This window comes from Lynx canadensis, chromosome A2, assembly GCF_007474595.2.
Source record: "Lynx canadensis isolate LIC74 chromosome A2, mLynCan4.pri.v2, whole genome shotgun sequence".
NCBI classification, from domain to species: domain Eukaryota; kingdom Metazoa; phylum Chordata; class Mammalia; order Carnivora; family Felidae; genus Lynx; species Lynx canadensis.
Window position 1 is genome coordinate 135,233,048 of NC_044304.2, and position 23,108 is coordinate 135,256,155.

Here is a 23,108-nt window from a genome sequence, read left to right on the forward strand (position 1 = left end):
GCGTCCGACTTCAGTTAAGGTCATGATCTCACAGTCTGTGAGTTCGAGCCCCGCGTCGGGCTCTGTGCTGACAGCTCAGAGCCTGGAGCCTGTTTCAGATTCTGTGTCTCCCTCTCTCTGTGACCCTCCCCCGTTCATGCTCTGTCTCTGTCTCAAAAATAAATAAACGTTAAAAAAATTAAAAAAAAATTAGTATCTTGGTAAGATTAAGACCCAGTAAATTCTTGACTAAGTGAAGATCCCAATTATAATGTGCACAGTTGTACAGAGACATATAACAGGAGATATTAAACTTTCCCAACAAGAATGGATTCATTTCTATGTGTAGGTATTCATGAGGCTGTTGTAACACTTGAATGTGGGGAAAATTTTCAAAAAGAAATATAATTGTAGCAGTATGCTTCTAAATAATGAAAATACCATGTATATGTGTGTACAAGGTGCATGATGGAGAGATAAATCATTTCTTTTTATCTAATGCTTCAATGTGTCAGCAACCCATCCTTCTATTAAACTATTAATATGTAGAAACTATTAAACTATTAATATGTAGAAAGTAAGCTATTCTTGTGGGAAAACGCTGAAATAGAGTATATTTAAGAAAAAAAAACTTCAATCATAATAGAAAACTTAAAATGTTATTTTTACACTGCTCACTTCTTCCAGGACTTCCAGTACCATTGGACAACCCTGAGTTCAAAAAATATAACTGGAGACAAAACTACTAAATAGGTAAGTAACAAACTGACCATATTTCATATGATGTATGACGCCATCAATTTCAGGAGACACAACCAATTTCAGAGATGTTAACTGATATGTGAAAAAATGTGTCAGAATACATGAACTATGGTTGGTTTTTATTTCAAATTAATGATTTTGTGTGTGAAAATGTATACGGTGACCTAAACCTAATCAATACCAAAGTTCAAAGAGAGACATCTGAAGAGGATAGATTATAATTTCTCTTTTAAAAAAATGTTTATTTGAGAGAGAAAGAGCACTCAAACAGGGAGACGCAGAGAGAAAGGGAGAGAGAGACAAAGAATCCAAAGAGCCCTAGTGGGCTTCACACTGCCACTGCAGAGCCCAATGCAGGGTTTGAACTCAGGAACCATGAGATCGTTACCTGAGCCGAAATCAAGAGTTGGATGCTTCACTGACTGAGCCACCAAGACACCCCCACAGATTATAATTTCTAATTACAAAGCATTTGAAAATATTATAGTCACTACTTGGGTCATCTTTTTGAGGAGTGTTAGGCAAACTACAGCTTCACTTTAAAAAAAAAATCATTCTTTCAGCAGTTAGAAGAGAGTTAAAAGACTAACTGTTGAAGTCATAGCGTACCTGACTTGCCCATTTAGCCAATATCCTGTATCTTTTCTTTCTTGCTAAGCTACTCTCATTTACCCCTAACCCACCATACTAATAATCCAGATATTCATCATATTGAAATACTTAAATTATCATCTTTAAATTTCAGTCAAAACAAAAGATAAGAATATACTTGCTCACTTATGCACGTTTTGTTAAAATGGCAAAAATGTTTAAGGAAAACAGTAAAATAAACTCATCAGTTTAATTTTATAAATCAATAAGAAATATGCATTTCAGAAATTGTGGCTCTTATAAAAGCACAGGAAATACTACCAATTTAAGTAAATGTGACATTTGGTAAGCACCTACTATGAAATGGCAGCATGTTAAGTATTTGCATATTCATCATCCTATTTCAATTCTCACAGCTGCCTTGCTAGGTAGTTAGGTATCACATTGACCAATCACAGAAGAAACTGAGACTTAAATGTTTCAAAAAGACTTAATGGTTATATTAGCTTAGACAAGTTGTTGAGATAGTATTTGGACCCAGACATTCAGCATCTAAGTCATGTTTCATGTTTTCTGTGGTATAAATGGATTAATGTATTACTTCACATATACTGTGAATTACTTCACAAACACAGTTACGTTTTGGAAATAAAAGAGACAAATGATCATTCCGTGACAAATCTATTAAAATCAATAAGAACTTGATAAATATCACATGAAAGAACTGTGAAGGAATAAAAAACTATGTATGGTACTAGGGTAGTCAAGTGGCTCATAGGGAAATCCAGACTTTCCTACAGGAAAACAATGAAAGAACAATGAGATGTAGAAGAGTGTCCTCAATAAGATAACCACCCATCCAAAATCATAGCTTATGAAAAAAAGTACTCTTGTGGGCTTAATAACACAGGAAAGCATCATAGACTATTAATCTGGCACCTGAAGACACAATTTGAATGCACAGTGAGGGAAGAAGAAGATACTCCAAACTGAAGAATAACAAAAGGAAAAACATAAAGGTAGGAATGACTGTGTATCTGAGGAATAATGTTGAAATAAAATGAAAAAGAAGTTAGATACTAGAGAGTAGTGAGAAATAATTAAGGTGGAATCATATTGCAGAGAATTTTGGCTTTTACTTAATAGACAAAAGGAAGTGTGTTCTATAGGTAACAGGAGACGAGACTGACCAAAGTACAGACATAGCACCGTCAAAAATGTCATTTAGGAGGCTATTAAAGTACCCCTTAAGGTAGAATTATAAATATCAAAGTTGCAAAGAATTTAAGAGACATTATAACATTTTTGTAATGTATGTTTATTTATTTATTTATTTTGAGACTGTGTGCACGTGCTCATGCGTAAGGACAGAGAGCAAGGGAGAGCAAGAATCCCAAGCAAGCTCCACACTGTCAGCACAGAGCCCCATGCAGGGCAATATCTTTTTTTTTAAATTTTTTTTTTTTCAACGTTTATTTTATTTTTGGGACAGAGAGAGACAGAGCATGAACGGGGGAGGGGCAGAGAGAGAGGGAGACACAGAATCGGAAACAGGCTCCAGGCTCCGAGCCATCAGCCCAGAGCCTGACGCGGGGCTCGAACTCACGGACTGCGAGATCGCGACCTGGCTGAAGTCGGACGCTTAACCGACTGCGCCACCCAGGCGCCCCGGGCAATATCTCACTAACCATGAGATCAGGACCTGAGCCCAACGTTAACTGACTGAGCCACTCAGGGGCCCCAATTTTAAGAGACATTATAAAGAACAAATTAGGGACAGATTACATATAAAAGTGAATGAAAAAGTTTGAGATAAATACCAATTTTCCTCATCACAAATTTATGTTCAAAACTCAAAATTAATTATTACTTTGAACATACAGTAAAAAGGAAATACAATTGTTATGCCCTGAAGAAAATACACTTAAGGTGACATGGTAAATCATCAGAACGGTCCACCCAATATTGCTGATTCCCCTGTGGCACAGTAAGATTATACTTCCTCACTCCCTTGAAGCTAGATATGACCATGTGATCACAATAAAATAGAAGAAATGCTACGGGTCTCTTCCAAGTGGAAGCTTTAGCAGCCACCACACCACTTACCACTGGCGCTAGACACCAATAAAACAAAGTCAAGTAAGAATTTGGAAGGTATTTGTTTGTTTTAAGGTCTTGGTTTCTATGCATGTGTTTTCAGAGGTTAGCGTCAAGGGCTTTTATCAACTAGCTTTTCTCACCTCTATCCTCTCCATTCTGTGCTTCCAAAAGGACTAACTAGACTTGCAGGTATATGAACAGCAATATTAATGCCATGCCCTAAATGCAAGGCAACACTAAGGTATTTGTCACTGTTTGCATACATATAAAACTGCTAACAAAGCTGCTATGCGTGATAAAGAAAACACAGGTAAATAAAAAGATTCACAAAGGATATGCATAGGTGGTTTATAAAAATCTACATGAAGGAAAAAATCACAAAATAACAATTTCAAGTACTGCTTTCTAAATAAGCTCTTTTAAAAAATTCTTTCTGAGACTATTATTGTGCCCTCAGTCTATGTTTTCAGAGCAAAGATATGTTACATATTTACTTATGACTAAAAAACAAGTTAATCTTGTAATCCAGAATTAGACCTCAATCTACCAAACTGCTCCAGTGACATTTACAACTAAATTTATATTCTGAGAAAGAAAGTAAAATTTTTCCCAGAGTATTTTCTGTCTATTAACACAGGCAGTAACATTCAATAAGTTAACAATCCCACAATGATTACGTCAAAACCTTGGATATCAGTTAATGTGTACTGTCTTATCAACGATAATAAAAACATCTATGAAAATTAAAATGCCACATGATTTTACAAAACCTTTATCTCATGTCTGAGCAATCTGAATATAATAAACTTCTCTGCCAGAAAAATTTCTCCCTTAATGTAAAAAAATACATATCTTTTTTTAATATAAGCAAATGTTTCAGAACACCTGAAGGAAAAAAACCCACACAATTCCTAAAAACTGAAATGTTAATTATATATACTTTATAATTACTATTATTACTCTAACAAAAATTTCAACTCCAAATTTAAGGCTAGATTGAAGGTTTCAAATTTTATCATATATCCAATAATCTCATATAGACCTTTTAAACTTTAATAATTTATAATGTCACTGGTAACTACATTATCAGTACAAAAAGAAAAAAAAAGGAATATTATTAGTCCACGCTATGGCACAATTGCTGAATTCCAAGTAGTATGATTGCAGGCCACCTGTGTTTAGGGCTAAATATGACTAAGCTGCATTAAAGTGTTTCAGCAAAACAAACAGCAACAAACACCAAATGTGATTTCCCAAAAAACAATTCAGTAGGTAAAAAAAAAAAGGTAGATAGTCACAGGTATCGGAAGTAAATGGAAGTTACTTGTCTCTACTTAGCTCAGCTCGGATCTCAGGCTAGAAAAGTGAGCAGTGCTCAAAAGGCTGCAAACTTCAGATGCCTGGGGCAAAAGTTTATAGTAGAAAAATACACTAAATTATATGCTTAAAATGGCAAATTTTATGTTCTTACCACACATTTTACCATTACAAAAATTTTTCAAAGAAGCAAAACAAAGAAAAGATGGATGGTTAGGGGTAGGAAGGAGAAGGATTGAAACTAAAATTCCTGATCTTCTAATAGGTTTTGATTTTTATCACTGCTAATGAATTATCTATAAAATTCCACCAAATCTTGGGGCGCCTGGGTGGCTCAGTCAGTTGAGCGACTGACTTCGGCTCAAATCATGATCTTGCGGTCTGTGAGTTCAAGCCCGGCGCTGGGCTCTGTGCTGACAGCTTGGAGCCTGGAGCCTGGAGCCTGCTTCAGATTCTGTGTCTCCCTCTCTCTCTGCCCCTCCCCCGCTCATGCTCTGTCTCTCTCTCTCTGTCAAAAATAAACAAACATTAAAAAAAATTTTTTTTTAATTCCACCTAATCTTATTGCACTCCCCTTGTGTCCTGAGATTTTTTTTCTTGTATGCTGTCACCACACTATCCCCATCTGTTCACTAATGCTATCCTTATAAAATCTGCAGCCTAAAAGCACTATTTCCCATGACTTATTCTTTTCAGCTCTATTAAGATCCTCATTTTATGCAAGAAAACACAATTCAATTATTTCACTGCTTTATGATTTGAGCATGAAAATAAAAGCAATTGAAAAGTTTTTCAGGTATTTCTCATATTTGTTAATTAAATGCAGATTGTTCTTTTCTTCAACCATGCTGTATAATTCTCCATTTTAGTTGAGTACAGATCCATCCAAATTTTATATTCTTTCAGATTCAGTTTTGAAATTTCAGTTTTCAGTTTTGAAATTATGTGGCTGCCCTGTAGTTTTAGCTTGAGATGCGAATGTTATATTATTTTAATTCAAATGAAATATTTTTTTTCCCAAATATATCCTGTGTATCAAAAAAAAATACCTTCTAGTTCTTCTGGAAGCAGCAAAGTCTAGAACCTATAACAATGGCTTGCTTGACCTTCCTTCAGTGTGTTTCAAGACAGTGAGTGACTGGGAGGGTAAAGGCTTTACTCTCTATAATACAGTGCAGAAGCAGTAAAAAATAAAATAAAATAAAAATTGAAGAGCACCAGCCAAAAAAAAACCAATTTCCCATTGAACCCAGAAAGGCAATTCTTATCAAAACCCACTTCTAAATGTAAAAATTAAAACTATAGAACCCATTGATGAGGCTTACTTTAGCTAGGTATCTTGGACATATTCAAAGTACAGTCAAATTCAAAATTTATATCTAACTAGGGATTATACCATATATGACAGAATAAAAGTTCTTGTGAATCAATTTGCTAAAAATTTGCAGGTAGTTTCTTTCCAGATCTTTAAAAAATCTTTATACATTAAATACTGATTATCCACTCTATAAGCCTGACTTTTCTCACACTACTTTCTCAACCTTGGCACCAGGACACTTTGAGATGGATACTTCTTTGTTTTGAGAGGCTGTCCAATGTACTGTAGGATGTTTGGCAGCATCCTTGGCCTCTACCCAGTATGTCAGCAGTACACTCTACACCAGCAGAATCTCCCAGATGTGACAATCAAAAATGTTTCCAGATATTACCAAGTGTCCACTGGGAGACAAAACAGACACCTTCTGTCTAGGTATCAAAGAAACTAAATCAGGTAAACAAAAACTTCTATAATCAAGTAAAGTTACCTCTATATATTAGGCACTAGATCACTATTATTTGAATTAATGAATTATGAATAATAATTCTATTCATGCTAGACATATTTCTGTTAGCTACTTCCTACTCTATTAATTTTGAAGAATAAATAAAACAGAAAGAGATTTAACACGAAGATAAAGCCAGGTTAAGAAAGAAGTTAGTAACAGAAATTTTAAGCTTTCTGATTTATTTTTTAAATTACTGACATTTCAACAGATCCAAGATACAGTTACAGCTTGTTTTCTACACATCTGGGCACTGTTACCTATATGAAATAACATAATTGGAAAATTCTTAGGAAAATTAAAACATTTCAATGTATTATTTGAAATTTTTAATATTTGTGTAGAATTGGTTAGCAGGTAACTATTATACAGAGAAAATACTAAAGGTTTAAATATTATAGCTTAACTGTTCCTTGGAGTATATGATTCATAGGAAATGATATAGTTCATTGTCTTCATTTCCTTCGCACTTCAAATTCTTAGGACAGGGGCGCCTGGGTGGCGCAGTCGGTTAAGCGTCCGACTTCAGCCAGGTCACGATCTCGCGGTCCGTGAGTTCGAGCCCTGCGTCAGGCTCTGGGCTGATGGCTCGGAGCCTGGAGCCTGTTTCCGATTCTGTGTCTCCCTCTCTCTCTGCCCCTCCCCCGTTCATGCTCTGTCTCTCTCTGTCCCAAAAATAAATAAACGTTGAAAAAAAAATTTTTTTAAAAATAAAAAAATAAAAAAAAAATAAAAAAAAAATTCTTAGGACATTCCTCTAAAAATTAAAATCTGAAAGACTACCTTCATGATATGCCCTCCTGTGATAATCTTATACAGTTGGAACCATGACTGTATGACCTATTTTCATTCAACTAAATGGCCAAGTAAACACAAATTGTTCATGATTTTTAAAAAATCATGCTATCAAATGTTTAACAGGCTAATAATCAAATAAAAATATCCATAATTTTTGAATACGTATTAAGGCTCTTACCTACAAGCAACATTTGGATCAGCATTTCTTGAGAGCAGTAGTTCTACGCACTTCAAGATCTGTTCTTCTGAGCCACGTGCAGAACATGCAGTTATCAAAATAGTTTGCTTATCTGTAAAGAAAAGTGAGGACCCCCCCCAACATCAAGAAGTATATCTAACAGACTTCTTTGACCATTCAAAAGATTCTAAATACTTACCATATTCTTAACATTTTATAACTTGTTTCCAAATCTCTTACTCTTAGCAGATAACTGTCTTCCTTCACCAAAAAATGACATCAGAGATGAACTGCCTTAATCTCCAAAATACATCTACAATTCATTTCTTAACTTCCATTCCCTATTCCCTTTTCCTCAAGAAAATAGGGAAGGGGTAATAACATGGACTCTATGTAGAGATGCTGTCTGGAGGTGAATAGTTTTTGGCTGACTAAAATTTGCCTTGCTGAACTTGCAGTTAAAAAACAGGAATTGATATTATCTGATTTCACTTCTTTATTTCTCATTCATTTGACATCTCAGTGAAATCTGGTTTTTATCCAGACCATCCTACTGAAAATGAACTAACTGCCATATCCTTTGGTTTCTTTTTGGTCATTTTCTACTTGATCTCTCTGAAATCACCTGTTTCCTAAAAATCTTCTTCTCTTGGCCTGTATGCCACAAGCAGAGATCACAGTATATTAAAAAACAAAAACACTTTTCAGGTAAGAATAGGGGAATTCAAAATAGGCCATGACAGCTATGGTTTACATCAGTGGTTTAATACTGATCAGGCATAAAGATTCTAGTCTCAATTCTGCCACTGATAAACTGTCACTCCAGTGATGTCTTAACATCTCAGAAGACCTAATTTATAGATAGGAATCTTCCCTCCTTACCTGGTGGGACTACTGTTGAATATATAAAAGAATTTATGTAAACATGCTGTGAAAAATATAAACTACTACATTTTATAACTGTAAGGTATCCCTCTGATTATAAGAAGCAGAGAAAGAAAGCTTTTATTTCTTTCTTTTTAGTTTAAGTTTTTATTTAAATTCCAGTTAATATACAGTGTAACATTAGTATCGGGTGTACAAGTCAGTGATTCAACACTTACATAAAACACCTGATGTTCATCACAACAAACGTCCTCATTAATTCCCATCACCTATTTAACTCATCCCTCCCTCCCACCCATCCACCTCTCCTCTGGGAACCATCAGTTTATTCTCTGTAGGTAAGAAAACTATTAATTTTTTTTAAGCAGAGTATTTTATACACTTTCATAAATCTCATTCCTAAGTACTGCTTTCATTGAGTGGTATTTTTTTAATTTTTATTAAAAAAATTTTTTTAAGTTTATTTATTTTGAGAGAGAACAAGCATAAGCACGAGCAAGAGAGGGGTGGAGAGGGAGGGATGGAGAGGGAGAGGGAGAGGGAGAGAGGGGGAGAGAGAGAGAGAGAGAGAGAGAGAGAATCCCAAGCAGAGCCCAATGTGGGGCTCGAACTCATGAACCAGGAGATCATGACCTGAGCTGAAACCAAGAGTCAGATGCTTAACCAACTGAACCACCCAGGTGTCCTTCATTGGGTGATATTTAAAAAAATTTTTTTTTTACGTTTATTTATTTTTGAGACAGAGAGAGACAGAGCATGAATGGGGGAGGGGCAGAGAAAGAGGGAGACACAGAATCGGAAGCAGGCTCCAGGCTCCGAGCCATCAGCCCAGAGCCCGACGCGGGGCTCGAACTCACGGACCGCGAGATCGTGACCTGAGCTGAAGTCGGACGCTCAACCGACTGAGCCACCCAGGCGCCCCAAGGGGTGATATTTTTAAATGACATAATAAAAAGAAAAACCTATCATAGCAGCAGATTAAAACTAATGATAAGATGGGAATTTGTACAAAATACATAGATAGATAAGAAAACAGCATAGAAATGGTTTTACAAATATCTAACACAGGTACAAAATTAATGTGAAAATTAGTTCTAAAATGAAATTTATATCTGAATTATGAAATGAATTTAATTGCCTACTGGAATAATTCAATAAAATAATTTATCTGGATTTGCACATATGCTCATTTTTTCAAAAGCATTTAAAGTAGTACTGAGTAGAAATTATTTAACAATAAAACATATATAGATTTAATAAGCTACCTCTCAAACAACCTTAAGTGATATAATTCAGAGTTGAGTTTTAAAATCTAAAGACTGATTTTCTTTATAAAAACATTTTTTTAAGTTTATTTATTTATTTTGAGACAGAGAGAGAGAGACAGCACAAGCAGGGGAGAGCAGAGAGAAAGAGAGACAATCCCAAGCAGGCTCCATGCCATCAGCACAAAGCCCGATGAGGGGCATGAACACACCAACTGTGAGATCATGACCTGAGCAGAGATCAAGAGTCTAACGCTTAACCGCCTGTGCCACCAAGGCACCCCTAAAGACTGATTTTCAAGTAATTTTTGACAAAACTATCAGCTTTCTGATGTTTTCTTTCAATGCATTTTTCCTTTAAAAATAACTCAAACTCTCCAACACAGTTAGAGGTATGTAATGACATAACCAGTTATTAAGATAATACAAATGAAATCTACTACCTCTTTGGAAAGAGTTTTTCCAAAATATTTATGATTTTTAATTTGATTTTGTATTTTGATTACATAATAAAACTAATACGAAGGTTTGTTTTTCAAACTGCTTTAATTTTTTTCACTTCATGTAATAGTTGCTTGGGAATCAAGAAAATCACAGTAAACATAATCAGTTAAGTTACCGCAACATCTCACCTTATTTCTTTTCAAGGACAAAGGTTTATTTTAAAGTGAATATATACAAACAGAACGTGGAAAATGCATCACCACCCCTAAAAAGACTATAATTAGGCTTCTACACAGATATATACACAGTAAATATTCACATATTTTAAATGTTTAAAACATCTTACCCTTATCAAAGCTTGCATTAGCACCTCTATCCAACAGGACTCGAACCAGCTCTACGTTAGAAACACTAGCAGCATACATAAGGGGAGTCCATCCATACCGAAAGCTGGAATCTACGCTAAGGCCTGTAAATATAAAAACAAGCTTTTAACAGCCTCCCCACCAAAAGAAAAATCATTGCCACCTTCAAATGCTTAAAGTATTGCTCATAGTGACATATATCATATACTTTATAACTAAAGGGAATTTCTTAGTAATAATGGTTTCAGAAAAAAATAGAAAATAGTTACACCTGGACTTTATCAGAAGAAATTACAAAATACAGACTGCATTGTGTGAGCCAGGGATTGACATCATTATATTTGTATTACAAAAACAACACAGGTATCACTGTTTAGAGTGGTAAAGGAGGCAGGGAGACCAGTTATGAGGATAGATGTTTATGCAAAAGTCAGAGCAAGAGCAGTGGAGACAGAGAGAGAGGGATACAAAAGGATATTCCAAAAATTCCAAAATTCATTAGAATTTAAAGCTGCTTTAAGAAGTGATGGAAAAGAATTTAAAAATGACTCTCTGATTCTGCCTTTGAGAAATCAAACAAGCACTGAGCTAGAATAAAGAGAAGAAAAGATGAGGTATCAGGCCTGAGGAGTAAGAAAAAGTTGAGTTTTTTTTTTTTAAGTTTATTTATTTATTTTGAGAGAGAGAGGACATGTGAGCAGGGCAGAGATAGAGGGAGAGAGAGAATCCCAACCAGGCTACATGCTATCAACTCAAGGCTTAATCCCACGAACACTGAGATTATGACCTGAGCTGAAATCAAGAGCTGTATGCTCAACTGACTGAGCCATTCAGACACCCCAAGAAGAAGTTTTAAATAGCCACTATCCAAAACAGGACAGGAAGAGATAGATAATGACTGTTAACAAAGGACAAGAGCCAGCAGACCTTAGAATTCTCAAATCATTAATGATACAAATCCCTGGAGTCGTTTGATTTTCTCCAACAGCACTGAGTGGTTTGGTCATATAAAGAAAAAAAAATGGTTCAACTGATCCAGGTTTGGATCTAGGACTGAAGAGGAGCACAGGAAATGTGACACAAAGACAAAGATACAATGAGGCAGTGAAGACAACCCATTAAATTTAGGTAAAGCCATTTCTATAATAAGGTCTTAAGTGGAAATCTCTCTCTTCAAACTAAGAAATATTTGCTAATATTAAGGAAAAAAAACCAGAACTTTTTTCTGCTTCAAAGAAAGAAAACCTGTATGTGAAAAACACTGTAGGCCTCTCTGTAATGCCTTATAATTTACAGGTTTTATAGTCTCTGGCTATAAAGTGTTCCCTTTGCAAAGATGAAGGTCACATCACTTTCGTCTTCAACAAAGGAATGAAAACTTATTGGGGGTGGGGAGGAGAATCTGACTTTTTTTTCTGTAGGAACACTAAGTTGCTGAAAGATTATATATGTCAAATTCCCAACTGCCTAACTTTAATTGATAAAAGGTGCATGATAATTCCTGGGAGCAAACCAAATAAAACCATCTTAGTACATACATACACTGCTAGCCTAACTAGTCTTCTCTAATCAATTTTCCTCTTCCAACTACTGTAACTGAAAGCATATGAATGAGATGAGAAAAAAGATCATTTTATATTCTCATTATTCTTTCCTTGTTGACATTACTGCTCCACCTGTGACACCAAAGGTAAAAAGGAAAAGATGTGAAGAAGATAATAAATGTAGCATTTTAAAATAATTTTTTTTAACATGTATTCATTTTTGAGAGACAGAGAAAGACAGAGCATGAGCAGGGAAGGGGCAGAGAGAGGGAGACACAGAATCTGAAGCAGGCTCCAGGCTCCGAGCTGTCAGCACAGAGCCCAACACGGGGCTTGAACTCACAAATTGTGAGATCATGACCTGAGCCAAAGTTGGACGCTCAACCAACTGAGCCACCTAGGCGCCCCTAAATGTAGCACTTTAATATAAAAATTCTCCATCATCATTACCTTTTAATGCTCAAAAAAGTAAATTATTAAGCACTTATTATGTTCTAGGCATAGTGTAAAATGGTAAGTTTAAAAGGATCGACATAGTACATGACTGTAGCTCAAAAACATTCAAAGTAACACTATCTGGTGGGGATACACACACATTCAATAAAAATATAAAGATATGCATAGGAATGATAAATACCAACTATAGGAAAGTGGTATCTCCAGGAGTAAGGAGAGAAATTGCCATACCTTTTAGAATGTCTGAAATATTTTATAATTTAAAGATAACTGAACATATTAACAGAATAACAAAAACTGGAGACATCTTTGAACTGTTAGAAGTAGCTGACTCAAAGGGAATGCTCATTTTTTATTAAAATTGTCAACTACTGCAGAAATATGTATCAAAAGTAAGAATAACTTTGAAAGGCAAAAACCTAAAAATATTTTTAGAATGTGAAATAATGACATCTGGAAGGAAACTAGAAAACACTAAAAGAAGAGTTACTTGAGGAAGTAAGACTTCAGGAATGCTGGGGGTGAAAGTAGGAACAAAGGTATCTTTCTACTTATACCTACATGTTACTGGCTTTTGAAAAATAATCTTTACAATTTTTTTAATTAAAAACAAAATTAAAAAAAAAATTTTAACGTTTATTTTTGAGAGAGACAGAGCATGGATTGGGAAGGGGCAAAGAGAGGAGATACAGAATCTGAAGCAGGCTCCAGGCTCTGAGCCATCAGCACAGAGCCTGATGCGGAGTTCAAACCCATGAACCATGAGATCATGACCTGAGCCGACACTGGATGCTCAACTGACTGAGCCACTCAGGCGCCCCTAAAAACAAATTTTAAAAAGCTCACTAAAAACTTTACCAGAAGGTCTTTTTAAGTCTTAATCCTTTAGGAGCCTCCACCTAAAAGGACTCACTGCACTTAGTCCCATTACAAAATGAAGCCCCAAGGCAACTCTCTTTTCTAAAGCAAATTTCTGCCTTTTCCATTCCCCTCAGCATTATGCACCCTCCTGTCTATGTTCATATTAAGCATTAGGCCTGTTTCTATTACTCAAATTTTATACAGTTTCATTCTTCAATTACAAATTCAAGTTCTACTGTCCACAAAGTCACACAGCTTTTTTGTTACAACAGCTAATATTTATGTATTGTATGTATGTTCTAAGATCTTTATTTATGCATTCTTTCATTTTAATACCCCCCCCAAACCCTTTCATATTATGCAGCTCCATTTTAAAAAGGGGGACATTAAAGCTTAGGAAGGTTTGATAACTTGATCAAGATTACAGAGTCATCAAATGGCAGGGCTAGTAATCAAACCCAGAAATGTACTGTTTCCAAAATGATTCCCTTTTCACTAAACCACGCAATGTCACTAGCATATAAGAAAAACATTTTGCTATATGAAAGCTCACTTATCTATTTTGTGTGAATGTTTTGTACCTACAAGTAGACAGTAAATGCCTGTTAGTCCTTCAGTAATTTCAATCATTATTATCAACAACTCACATTCCTATGTCAGATATTTCAAGAAAATAATAAAACTTAATTTGATCACAGAGAAACATTATGGGACCCTGGACAGAATTATGATGTTTTACATAGAGAAACGGATGCTCTGGAAGCTTAAATGACTTTCCCAAGGAACCACAATGAGTAGGCAATAAAGCTGGAACAGATACCCACATATTGTGATTCCTACCTCAGGCCCCATTATACACATACACACCCAGCACAAAGGAAAAATATAACTAAATGTACATACCTAGAAAAAAATCTGGAGAAACATATCATAGTAAATGCTGTGAAAAATGTGTAGGAACTACCGGGGTGGGGTAGGATTAGTCAGAACAGGGCTTCTTGAAGGATGCAGAATAACTGAAGGAAGCAAACGGGGGGGGGGGGGGGGGGTACATTCCAAATTTGAGGGTAGAGGAAGAAAATAAGGCAAAAAGAACTCAGAGTCAAGTAAGATATGCAGAACACTTGATACATTAACATTCATTGTGCTTCCACTGGAAAAGCAACTCAAACCTTTAAAAATAAGGAACTCTTGTGAAGGTAGGCAACTGTGTTAGATTGAAATTATCCCTTATCTCTCACCAGAATCTAGGAGCTCCTGGACCAATGAAATATCTCCTGTGGTCAATGCTTTCTTAAATGTTTCATTCTTTTCCTCAGGGAGTAATGGCCCTTTTAATTTCTAAAAAAGGAGAAAGTTAAAAAAAATTGTTATACATATTTTCATTTCCACTACATCAAGAAGAAATGTTTGGTTTCACATACATCTTCTTGGGGGTGGGGAATGCAACACACAACGTTCATAAAGAATTCATGACTAAAATTATCTTTAAAGGAAATGGGAAATGGGTAAGGCTATGGGTGCAAATCCAAGTGAAGAGCTACACTGACAGCCTAAAGAAGCACATCGGATGGAAAGAACAGTAGGGAAACGGGAAAACTGAGGGTTTGTTGGAAGTCCAAAAGCCTGTTATTTCCACTGGGGAAACCACAGTCAAGGTAATAAGAGGTTTCACGAGGTAGGCCTTCAAGGGCCAGGGGAGGCTGATCCAGGTGCAGTCAAAACAAAGCCTCCTGGGCTACCTGAGCCGACCGGTCGAGATACCCAATCTCCCAGCCGTCATCCTCGCTCTCACTACTCTCGCCTCCACCGGCCACAGCCAGACCGCGCACATTGCCAGCCGCCATGCCCGCCAGCCTCTCCGAACATGCACAGCTGTGTCCGCCCCCTCAGCGGGCGCCTGCGCACTGGGGGAACACGCAGGGTTGCGTGGGAAGGCGTGCGTGTGAGCTCACAGGCTTTGGGCCCTGAGGCGCAGATGCGCGGGCATGCGTAGCGCCCCTCGCCTCCTCAGACCCGCCCACCAGCCCTGTGTTCACTAGGGGTGAACCCGCTGCCCAACGTGGTAGAGTTGGAACTGGGTGCCTGAACCGGCTGGTAAGATTTGAACACCATCTTCTTAGCTGGTGCTTCTAATTCCTTTCAGGTACTAACTCTTCATTCTTTTTAGGGTATTTGGTCGATGAAGTTTTGCCCTTAAAGGGATGCCGTACGGTGGAGCATAATGGGAGCTATAAAGCCAGGTAAGACTAGGGTTTCTCCCTCACCCCATCCATCCGCTCCCTGCCAAACGCACTGTCAAACATGCGACCTTGTAGGAGACAGACAACTCTTGGCAGGAATACAACCCTTAGGAACACTGTCCTTACATTCAAGAAGCCATCAGACAATAGGGAGCTGACAAAGGAACCAGGAGGAAATACCATCCCAAAGGAAGAATTCTTCCTTTATGTATCATGTGATCTCAGATCTGAGTTTAGATATGGGAACTTCAGCGCATAGAAACGCTTTCCCAGCTAGACGGTGTGGATGCCCTAAAGAAAAAAGTCAACAAAGGAAGAGTTGGAGAGTGAATCAAAAGTGCTAGGAAGGAGATATGATTTAGACATTGAGAAAGCAAGTAAACAATACAAACAACTCCTGGTAAAAGTTGACCAACCTCAAACTCACTTTTTTGCATGTAACTTCTAGATGAAATGGTAATACATTAATTATTTTTGTCACAGGAAAGTAGATCCATCAAGGAATATGGCACATTTGTGACACCCTTGAGATGATTTAAAAGGAAAATAGCCATATACTGTTCTTTAAAAGTCTTTGTGATATAGTTTTTTTCGTAAAGAATCCTCAGTGTACGATTTTGAAATTATATACTTCAGAGACTTTCATAGGTGGGTATTTTTAAGCAGTTTGGTAATTTTGGGGCCATACCTGTGTTTTCTAATTGCCTTCCTTCAGTAAATGTTATGGATCTGGATCGTTGAGCACAACTAGGCACATTGTGACGACAAAATCAAAGATAAACCAAACTGTCTCAAGGAGCTCACATATTAACCAAGAAAGACAATAAGCAAGTAAACAAATAAACAAGGCTATTGCAAATTATAGGTGCCACAAAGGAGATAAATGTGCTGGGTTTCTGGAATCCAACCACTTAGGTTTCCCAGCCAAACAATTTATTGCCATTAGCTGTGCCCTTGAGCAATTTAGCCTCTTTCTTCTGCTTTAGTTTCCTAATCTGTAAAATGGAGCTGATGATAGTACTCATAATATAATATTGTTTGAATAAAGTAAATAAAGCAATGGGCTCAGTCTCAACAGAAGAGGTAAATAAATTTTAACTACTACTAATATTGTCATTATTTTATATAAGGTACTGAGACCTGAGTAGAATTCTGAATGACAAGGTGTTAGCCATAAAAAAATCAGAGAGCAGAGCTTTCTTGGCAAAGGAAATGGCTAGTACCAAGGCCTGAAGGCAGGAAAAAGCTTTCACCCAGGCCTGGGACTGAGGTGGCAAGTAAGGCTTCTTTAAGCTGGTGGTATAGAGGGTAACTATACTGTTCTGCATCACATGCAAAATTTAAATAAGCACTCCCTCTCGGGAAGGCTCTTGCAATCCTTGTATTTTGCACCCTGGACACCCACTTACTTCCCCTTCATCCTTGCCCTGATTGGACCAGAAAGGAGGCCTGAGGCTGGACCATCATGAAGGAAGGAGTGTATAATAAGAAGACCTTATGGGACTTAAGTAAGTAGTTTGGATTTTACTTTAAAATCAATTTAACATTAAATATTTTTCAACAAATGAAAGGCATTCTGGTGTGTATGATTGTGTGTGTGTGTGTGTGTGTATGTGTATGTATGTATGTATGTATGTATGTAAAGATACTCAAGCGCTTTTGTAAAGAAGGTTTTTGTCTGAACATATGGCTAATTAGTGGTATCATTTACTAAGATGGGGGAAAGACCAGAGGATAAACTTGAAGATGAAATGAACATCTCAAAATTAACATATTCAAAATGAAACATCCAAGTGTAGCTATCAAGTGGGTAGTTGGATGTTCAGGTATGAAGCTCAGGAGAAAGGCTGTCTTAAAGATATAAATTTGGTAATTATACACATATAATAGATCTTTTTTCCATTGGTCCTTCTTTATTTTTTGTGTAATTAATTGTCAAGTTAGCTAACATACAGTGTATATGGTGTGCTCTTGGTTTCGGGGGTAGATAATCATCATTCATCCCTTACATACAACATCCAGTGCGCATCCCAACAAGTGCCCTCCTCAGTACCCATCACCCATTTCCCTCTTCCCCTGCCCCCCCCATCAACCCTCATTTTGTTCTCTGTATTTAAGGGTCCCTTATGGTTTGCCTCCCTCTCTGTTTGAAACTATTTTTTCTCTTTTCCCTTCCCCCATGGTATTCTGTTAAGTTTCTCAAGTTCCACATATGAGTGAAAACATATGGTAGCTGTCTTTCTCTGACTGACATATTTCACATTGTTCCATCCACATTGTTCAAATGGCAGGTTTTAATTCTTTCTCATTGCCAAGGAGTATTCCATTGTGTATATAAAGCACATCATCTTTATCCATTCATCAGTTGATGGATGTTTGGGCTCTTTCCATAATTTGGTTGTTGTAGAAAGCGCTGCTATAAACATTGGGGTACATGTGCCCTTATGAATCAGCACTCCTGTATCCTTTGGGTAAATTCCTAGTAGTGCCATTGCTGGTCATAGGGTAGTTCTATTTTTAATTTTTTGAGGAACCTCCACACTGTTTTCCAGGATGGCTTCACCAGTTTGCATTCCCACCAATACTGCAAGAGGGTTCCTCTTTTTCTACATCCTCACCAACATCTGTTGTTTCTGGAGTTGTTAATTTTAGCCACTCTGACCAGTGTAAGGTGGTATCTCAATGTGGTTTTGATTTGTATTTCCCTGATGATGAGTGACTTTGAGCATCTTTTCACGTGTCTGTTGGCCATCTGGATGTCTTCTTTGAAGAAGTGTCTATTCATGTCATTTGCCCATTGCTTCACTGGATTATTTGTTTTTTGGGTGTTGAGTTTGGTAAGTTCTTTATGGATTTTGGATACTAACCCTTTATCCAATATGTCATTTGCAAATATCTTCTCCCATTCAGTGGGTTGCCTTTTAGTTTTGTTGATTTTTTCCTTTGCAGGGCAGAAACTTTATCTTGATGAGGTCCCAGTAGTTCATTTTTGCTTTTATTTGCATTGCCTTTGGAGATGTGTTGTTGAATAAGAAATTGCTGCAGCTGAGGTCAGAGTTTGTTGCCTGTTTTCTCCCCTAGGGTTTTGATGGTTTCCTGTCTCACATTTAGGTCTTTCATCCATATGGTGTGAGAAAGTGGTACAGTTTCATTCTTCTGCATGTTGCTGTCCAGTTCTCCCAGCACCATTTGCTAAAGACTGTCTTTTTTTCCATTGGGTACTCTTTTCTCCTTTGCCAAAGGTTAGTTGGCCATACATTTGTAGGTCCAATTCCAGGTTCTCTGTTCTGTTCCATTGGTCTATGTGTCTGTTCTTGTGTCAGTACCATACTGTCTTGATGATTACAGCTTTTTAGTAGAGGCTAAAGTCTGGGACTGTGATGCCTCCCACTTTGGTTTTCTTTTTCAACATAACTTTGTCTATTCAAGGTCTTTTGTGGTTCTATACAAATTTTAGGATTGTTCTAGCTCTGAGAAGAATGCTGGTGCAATTTTGATTGGGATTGCCTTGAATATGTGGATTGCTTTAGGTAGTATTGACATTTTAGCAATATTTGTTCTTCCCATCCATGAACATGGAATGTTTTTCCATTTCTTTGTGTCTTCTTCAATTTCTTTCATAAGTTCTTTATGGTTTTCAGCATATATATTTTTTACATCATTGGTTAGGTTTATTCCAGGGATTTTACGGTTTTGATGCCATTGTAAATGGGATGGATTTCATGATTTTCTGTTGCTTCATAATTGGTGTATAGAAATGCAACTGATTTCTGTACATTCAGAATTCAGAATGTACATTCTGTACATTCAGAATTTGTCCATTTCCTCCAGGTTGTCCCTTTTGTTGGCATATAATTTTTCATAGTATTCTCTGATAATTGTTTGTATTTCTGTGGTGTTGGTTGTGTTCTGTCCTCTTTCATTCATTATTTTATCTATTTGTGTCTTCTTTTTTCTTTTTCCAAAGTCTGGTGAGGGGTTTATCAATTTTGTTTATTTTTTCAAAAAATCAGCTCTTAGATTCATTGATCTGTTCTACTGGTTTTTTATATTCTATATTATTTATTTCTATTCTAATCTTAACTATTTATCTTCTTCTGGCTTTGGGGTTTCTTTGCTGTTCTGCTGCTAGTTCCGTTAGGTATACTGTTAGATTTTGTATTTGGGATTTTTCTTGTTTCTTGAAATAGGCATGGACTGCAATGTATTTTCCTCTTAGGACTGCCTTTGTGGCATCTCAAAAGGTTTGGACTGTCGTGTTTTCATTTTAATTTGCTTCCATATATTTTTAAATTTCTTCTTTAATTGCCTGGTTGGCCCATTCATTCTTTAGTAGGATGTTCTTTAACCTCCATGCAAATTTTTTCTTGTGGTTGATTTCAAGTTTCATATGGTTGTGATCAGAAAATATGCATGGTATGATCTCATTTCTTTTATATTTATTGAGGGATGTTTTGTGACCCAGTGTGTGATCTGTCTTGGAGAATGTTCCATGTGCACTCAAAAAGAATGTGTATTTGCTGCTTTTGGATGAAAAGTTCTGAATATATCTGTCAAGTCCATCCAATGTATCATTCAAGGCCATTGTTTCTTTATGTTTTTTTTTGCCTAGGTGATCTGTCCATTGTTGTAAGTGGAGTATTGAAGTCTCCTGCAATTATAGTATTCTTATCAATAAGATTGTTTATGCTTGTGATTGATTAATTTATGTATTTGGGTGCTATCAAGTTTGGAGCATAAACCTTTACAATTGTTCGCTTTTCTTGATGGATAGACCCTGTAATTATGATATAATGCCCTTCTTCATCTCTTGTTACAGCCTTTAGTTTAAAATCTAGTTTGATATAAGTATGGCTACTCCAGCTTTCTTTTGACTTCCAGTAGCATGATAGATGGTTCTGTCCCCTCACTTTCAATATGAAAGTGCCCTCAACTGTAAAATGGGTCTCTTGTAGACAGCATATAGATGGATCTTGTTTTTGTTTTTGTTTTTGTTTTTTTCCATTCTGATACCCTACGTCTTTTGATTGGAGCATTTAGTGCATTTACAGTCAGAGTTATTATTGAAAGATATGGATTTAGTGTCATTGTGTTATCTGTAGGTTTCATGCTTGTGGTGATGTCTCTAGTCCTTTGTAGTCTTTGCAGCATTCCTCTCACAGGGACCCCCTTAGGATTTCTTGCAGGGCTGGTTTGGTGGTCATGAACTCCTTCAGTTTTTGTTTGTCTGGGAAAGTCTTTATCTTTCCTTCTATTCTAAATGACAGCCTTGCTGGATAAAGGATTCTTAGCTGCATATTTCTCCTGTTCAACACATTGAATATTTCCTGCCACTCCCTTCTGGCCTGCCAACTTTCAGTGGACAGGTCTGCTACTACCCTTATGTGTCTACCCTTGTAGGTTAAGGCCCATTTGTCCCTAGCTGCTCTCAGAATTCCTTCTATGTTTGTATTTTGACAAGTTCACTATGATATGCCACGGAGAAGATCTATTCCTGTTAAACCTGAAGAGAGTTCTCTGTGCCTCCTGGATTTGGATGTCCACTTCCTCCCCAAGATTAGGAAAATTCTCAGCTATAATTTGTTCAAGTAAACCTTCTGCCCCTTTCTCTCTCCTTCTTCTGGAACTCCTATAATACAGATATTATTATGTTTCACTGAACCACTTAGTTCTCTAGGTCTCCCCTCATGGTCTAGTATTTTCTTATCTCTTTTTCTTGGCTTCATCATTTTCTGAAATTTTATCTTCTGTTTCACTTAATCTCCCCTCTGCCTCCTCCATCCTTGCTTTTACTGCATCTAGTTTATTTTGCACCTCATTTATCGCATTTCTTAATTCACTGTGAATTTTTCTTAGTTTCTTGATCTCTTCAGCAATAGACTCTCTGCTGTCTTTTGTGATTTTTTAAAGCCCAGCTATTAATCTTATGATTATTATTCTAAATTCTTGCTTATTTATATTGTTTACATCTATTTTGAGCAATTCTCTAGTTGTCATTTCTTCCTGGAATTCCTTTTGAGGAAATTCTTCCATTTCATCATATTGGCTAGTTTTCTGTCCCTTATGTATTTTAATAGCTTGTTATGAGTCTTGCATCTTTGAGCACTATATTACAAAGGGGTCATATGCTATCCAGGGCTGGGCCTTTCAGGAGGTGTTTTTGGAGTGTGTTTTGTGCTCTCTATTGTTGTGAATCTGGTTGCTTTATCTCCCTACTCATAGTGGTGTTTGGATCTTCCACCAGGTGTGCTTTGATTTGTTCATTGAAGTATCCCTGGAAAAAAATTTTTTAAAGTTGGGGGGGTGGTGGAAGGGGCCTTATGCCATACAAACGGAGAAATGACAGGGGGTAGTGAAAAGGAAAAGAAAAAAAATTGACCAGGCAGAGAATCAGAGAAACTATATAGCTTAGTCCAGGGAGAGATAGAGGAAAATAAAGAAGAAAGAGATACAGAAGAGGTATAAAAAGAATAGATTAAAAGTGTCTGCTTAAACAAACCAACAACCAGAATAACCAGACTAGAGAAAGGAAGAAATAAGAGGAAGAAAAGAAAGGAAAAAATATATATGTATAAATGTTTATATGTATATATACACATAAAATAAGAATTGACCAAGAATCAAATCAGAGAATGCAAAACCATTGGACAGATATCTGATGGTGCCTTGGAACTGGTGGCTGTGCTGGTCTAGAGGAGGGACTTTCTGGTTCTCCCAGCATCAGTCTCGCTCTGGTAGATACGCAGTTACCAGGCACGGAGGTGCGTGGTTTGGTGTAGGTTTCCTGCCTCCACTGTGTCCCTGTTGTCCATTTTCTGATACCCCACTTTGTAGGTGATGGGGAGAAAAATGAGACACTCCAGTCTCTCCTCCCCGGACTGGGTGTCCTAAAGCACTCTTTTCAGGCTGTTGTCACAGTGCCACACGGGCATGAGCGGGCTGGTTTGTTCCACTCCACAGTCTCCCATGCTGCCCAGGTGCTCACCTGGGATTCAAACCCCATTGTCTTAAGGATCCTGTTCCGTGCACCCTGGTCTAGGGGAAGTGCCACTCCTCCCAGCCCACCGACAAAGGGCCTCTGGCTGGTTGGGGAATGGGGTGGTGGCTGCAGGGTCTTTTGTCCTTGGAGCAGCTATATTCCTTCTTCCCACAGCACTCAGGGGAGAGGATTGCTCTCTCCAACTGCACCTGGGAGCTAGCTACCAAGCCTGGGGCTGGCTCTCCTCATTGCCAGGCATACTAACGGCAGGGAAAGCCCCACAGTTAGAAATTCGTTCTTTCTCCGCTTTTTCCATTCGCTGGTTCATGGTTTTTCTCTTGTCTAAATTCAGTCCTACACTTTCACAGCCTCTCTTTCTCTTCCTTTTATCTCTCCACAGAGGAGAATCCCTCCCCTCTGTGCCTACACCACCAGTTTTATCTCTCTCAGTTCATAATCACACACCCGTGGCCTGCCAGGTTGTCCCCGTGGGCCCGTAGAAATGTTTCTTTCTGTAG

At 37.3% G+C, this 23,108-nt stretch overlaps 1 protein-coding gene across 1 annotated transcript in view; it reads right to left on the reverse strand.

Annotated features, from left to right (window-relative positions):
* ASZ1 (ankyrin repeat, SAM and basic leucine zipper domain containing 1) overlaps positions 1-15,236 on the reverse strand; it is a 52,395-nt gene extending 37,159 nt beyond the window's left edge. The window contains exons 1-4 of the mRNA XM_030295379.1: positions 15,111-15,236; positions 14,610-14,709; positions 10,489-10,611; positions 7,549-7,660 (exon numbers count right to left, since the gene is read on the reverse strand). Of these exons, the coding sequence (XP_030151239.1) occupies positions 7,549-7,660; positions 10,489-10,611; positions 14,610-14,709; positions 15,111-15,215 (440 nt within the window). The 5' untranslated portion in view covers positions 15,216-15,236. The remainder of the gene's footprint in view (positions 1-7,548; positions 7,661-10,488; positions 10,612-14,609; positions 14,710-15,110) is intronic.
* Positions 15,237-23,108: the final 7,872 nt, after the last annotated feature.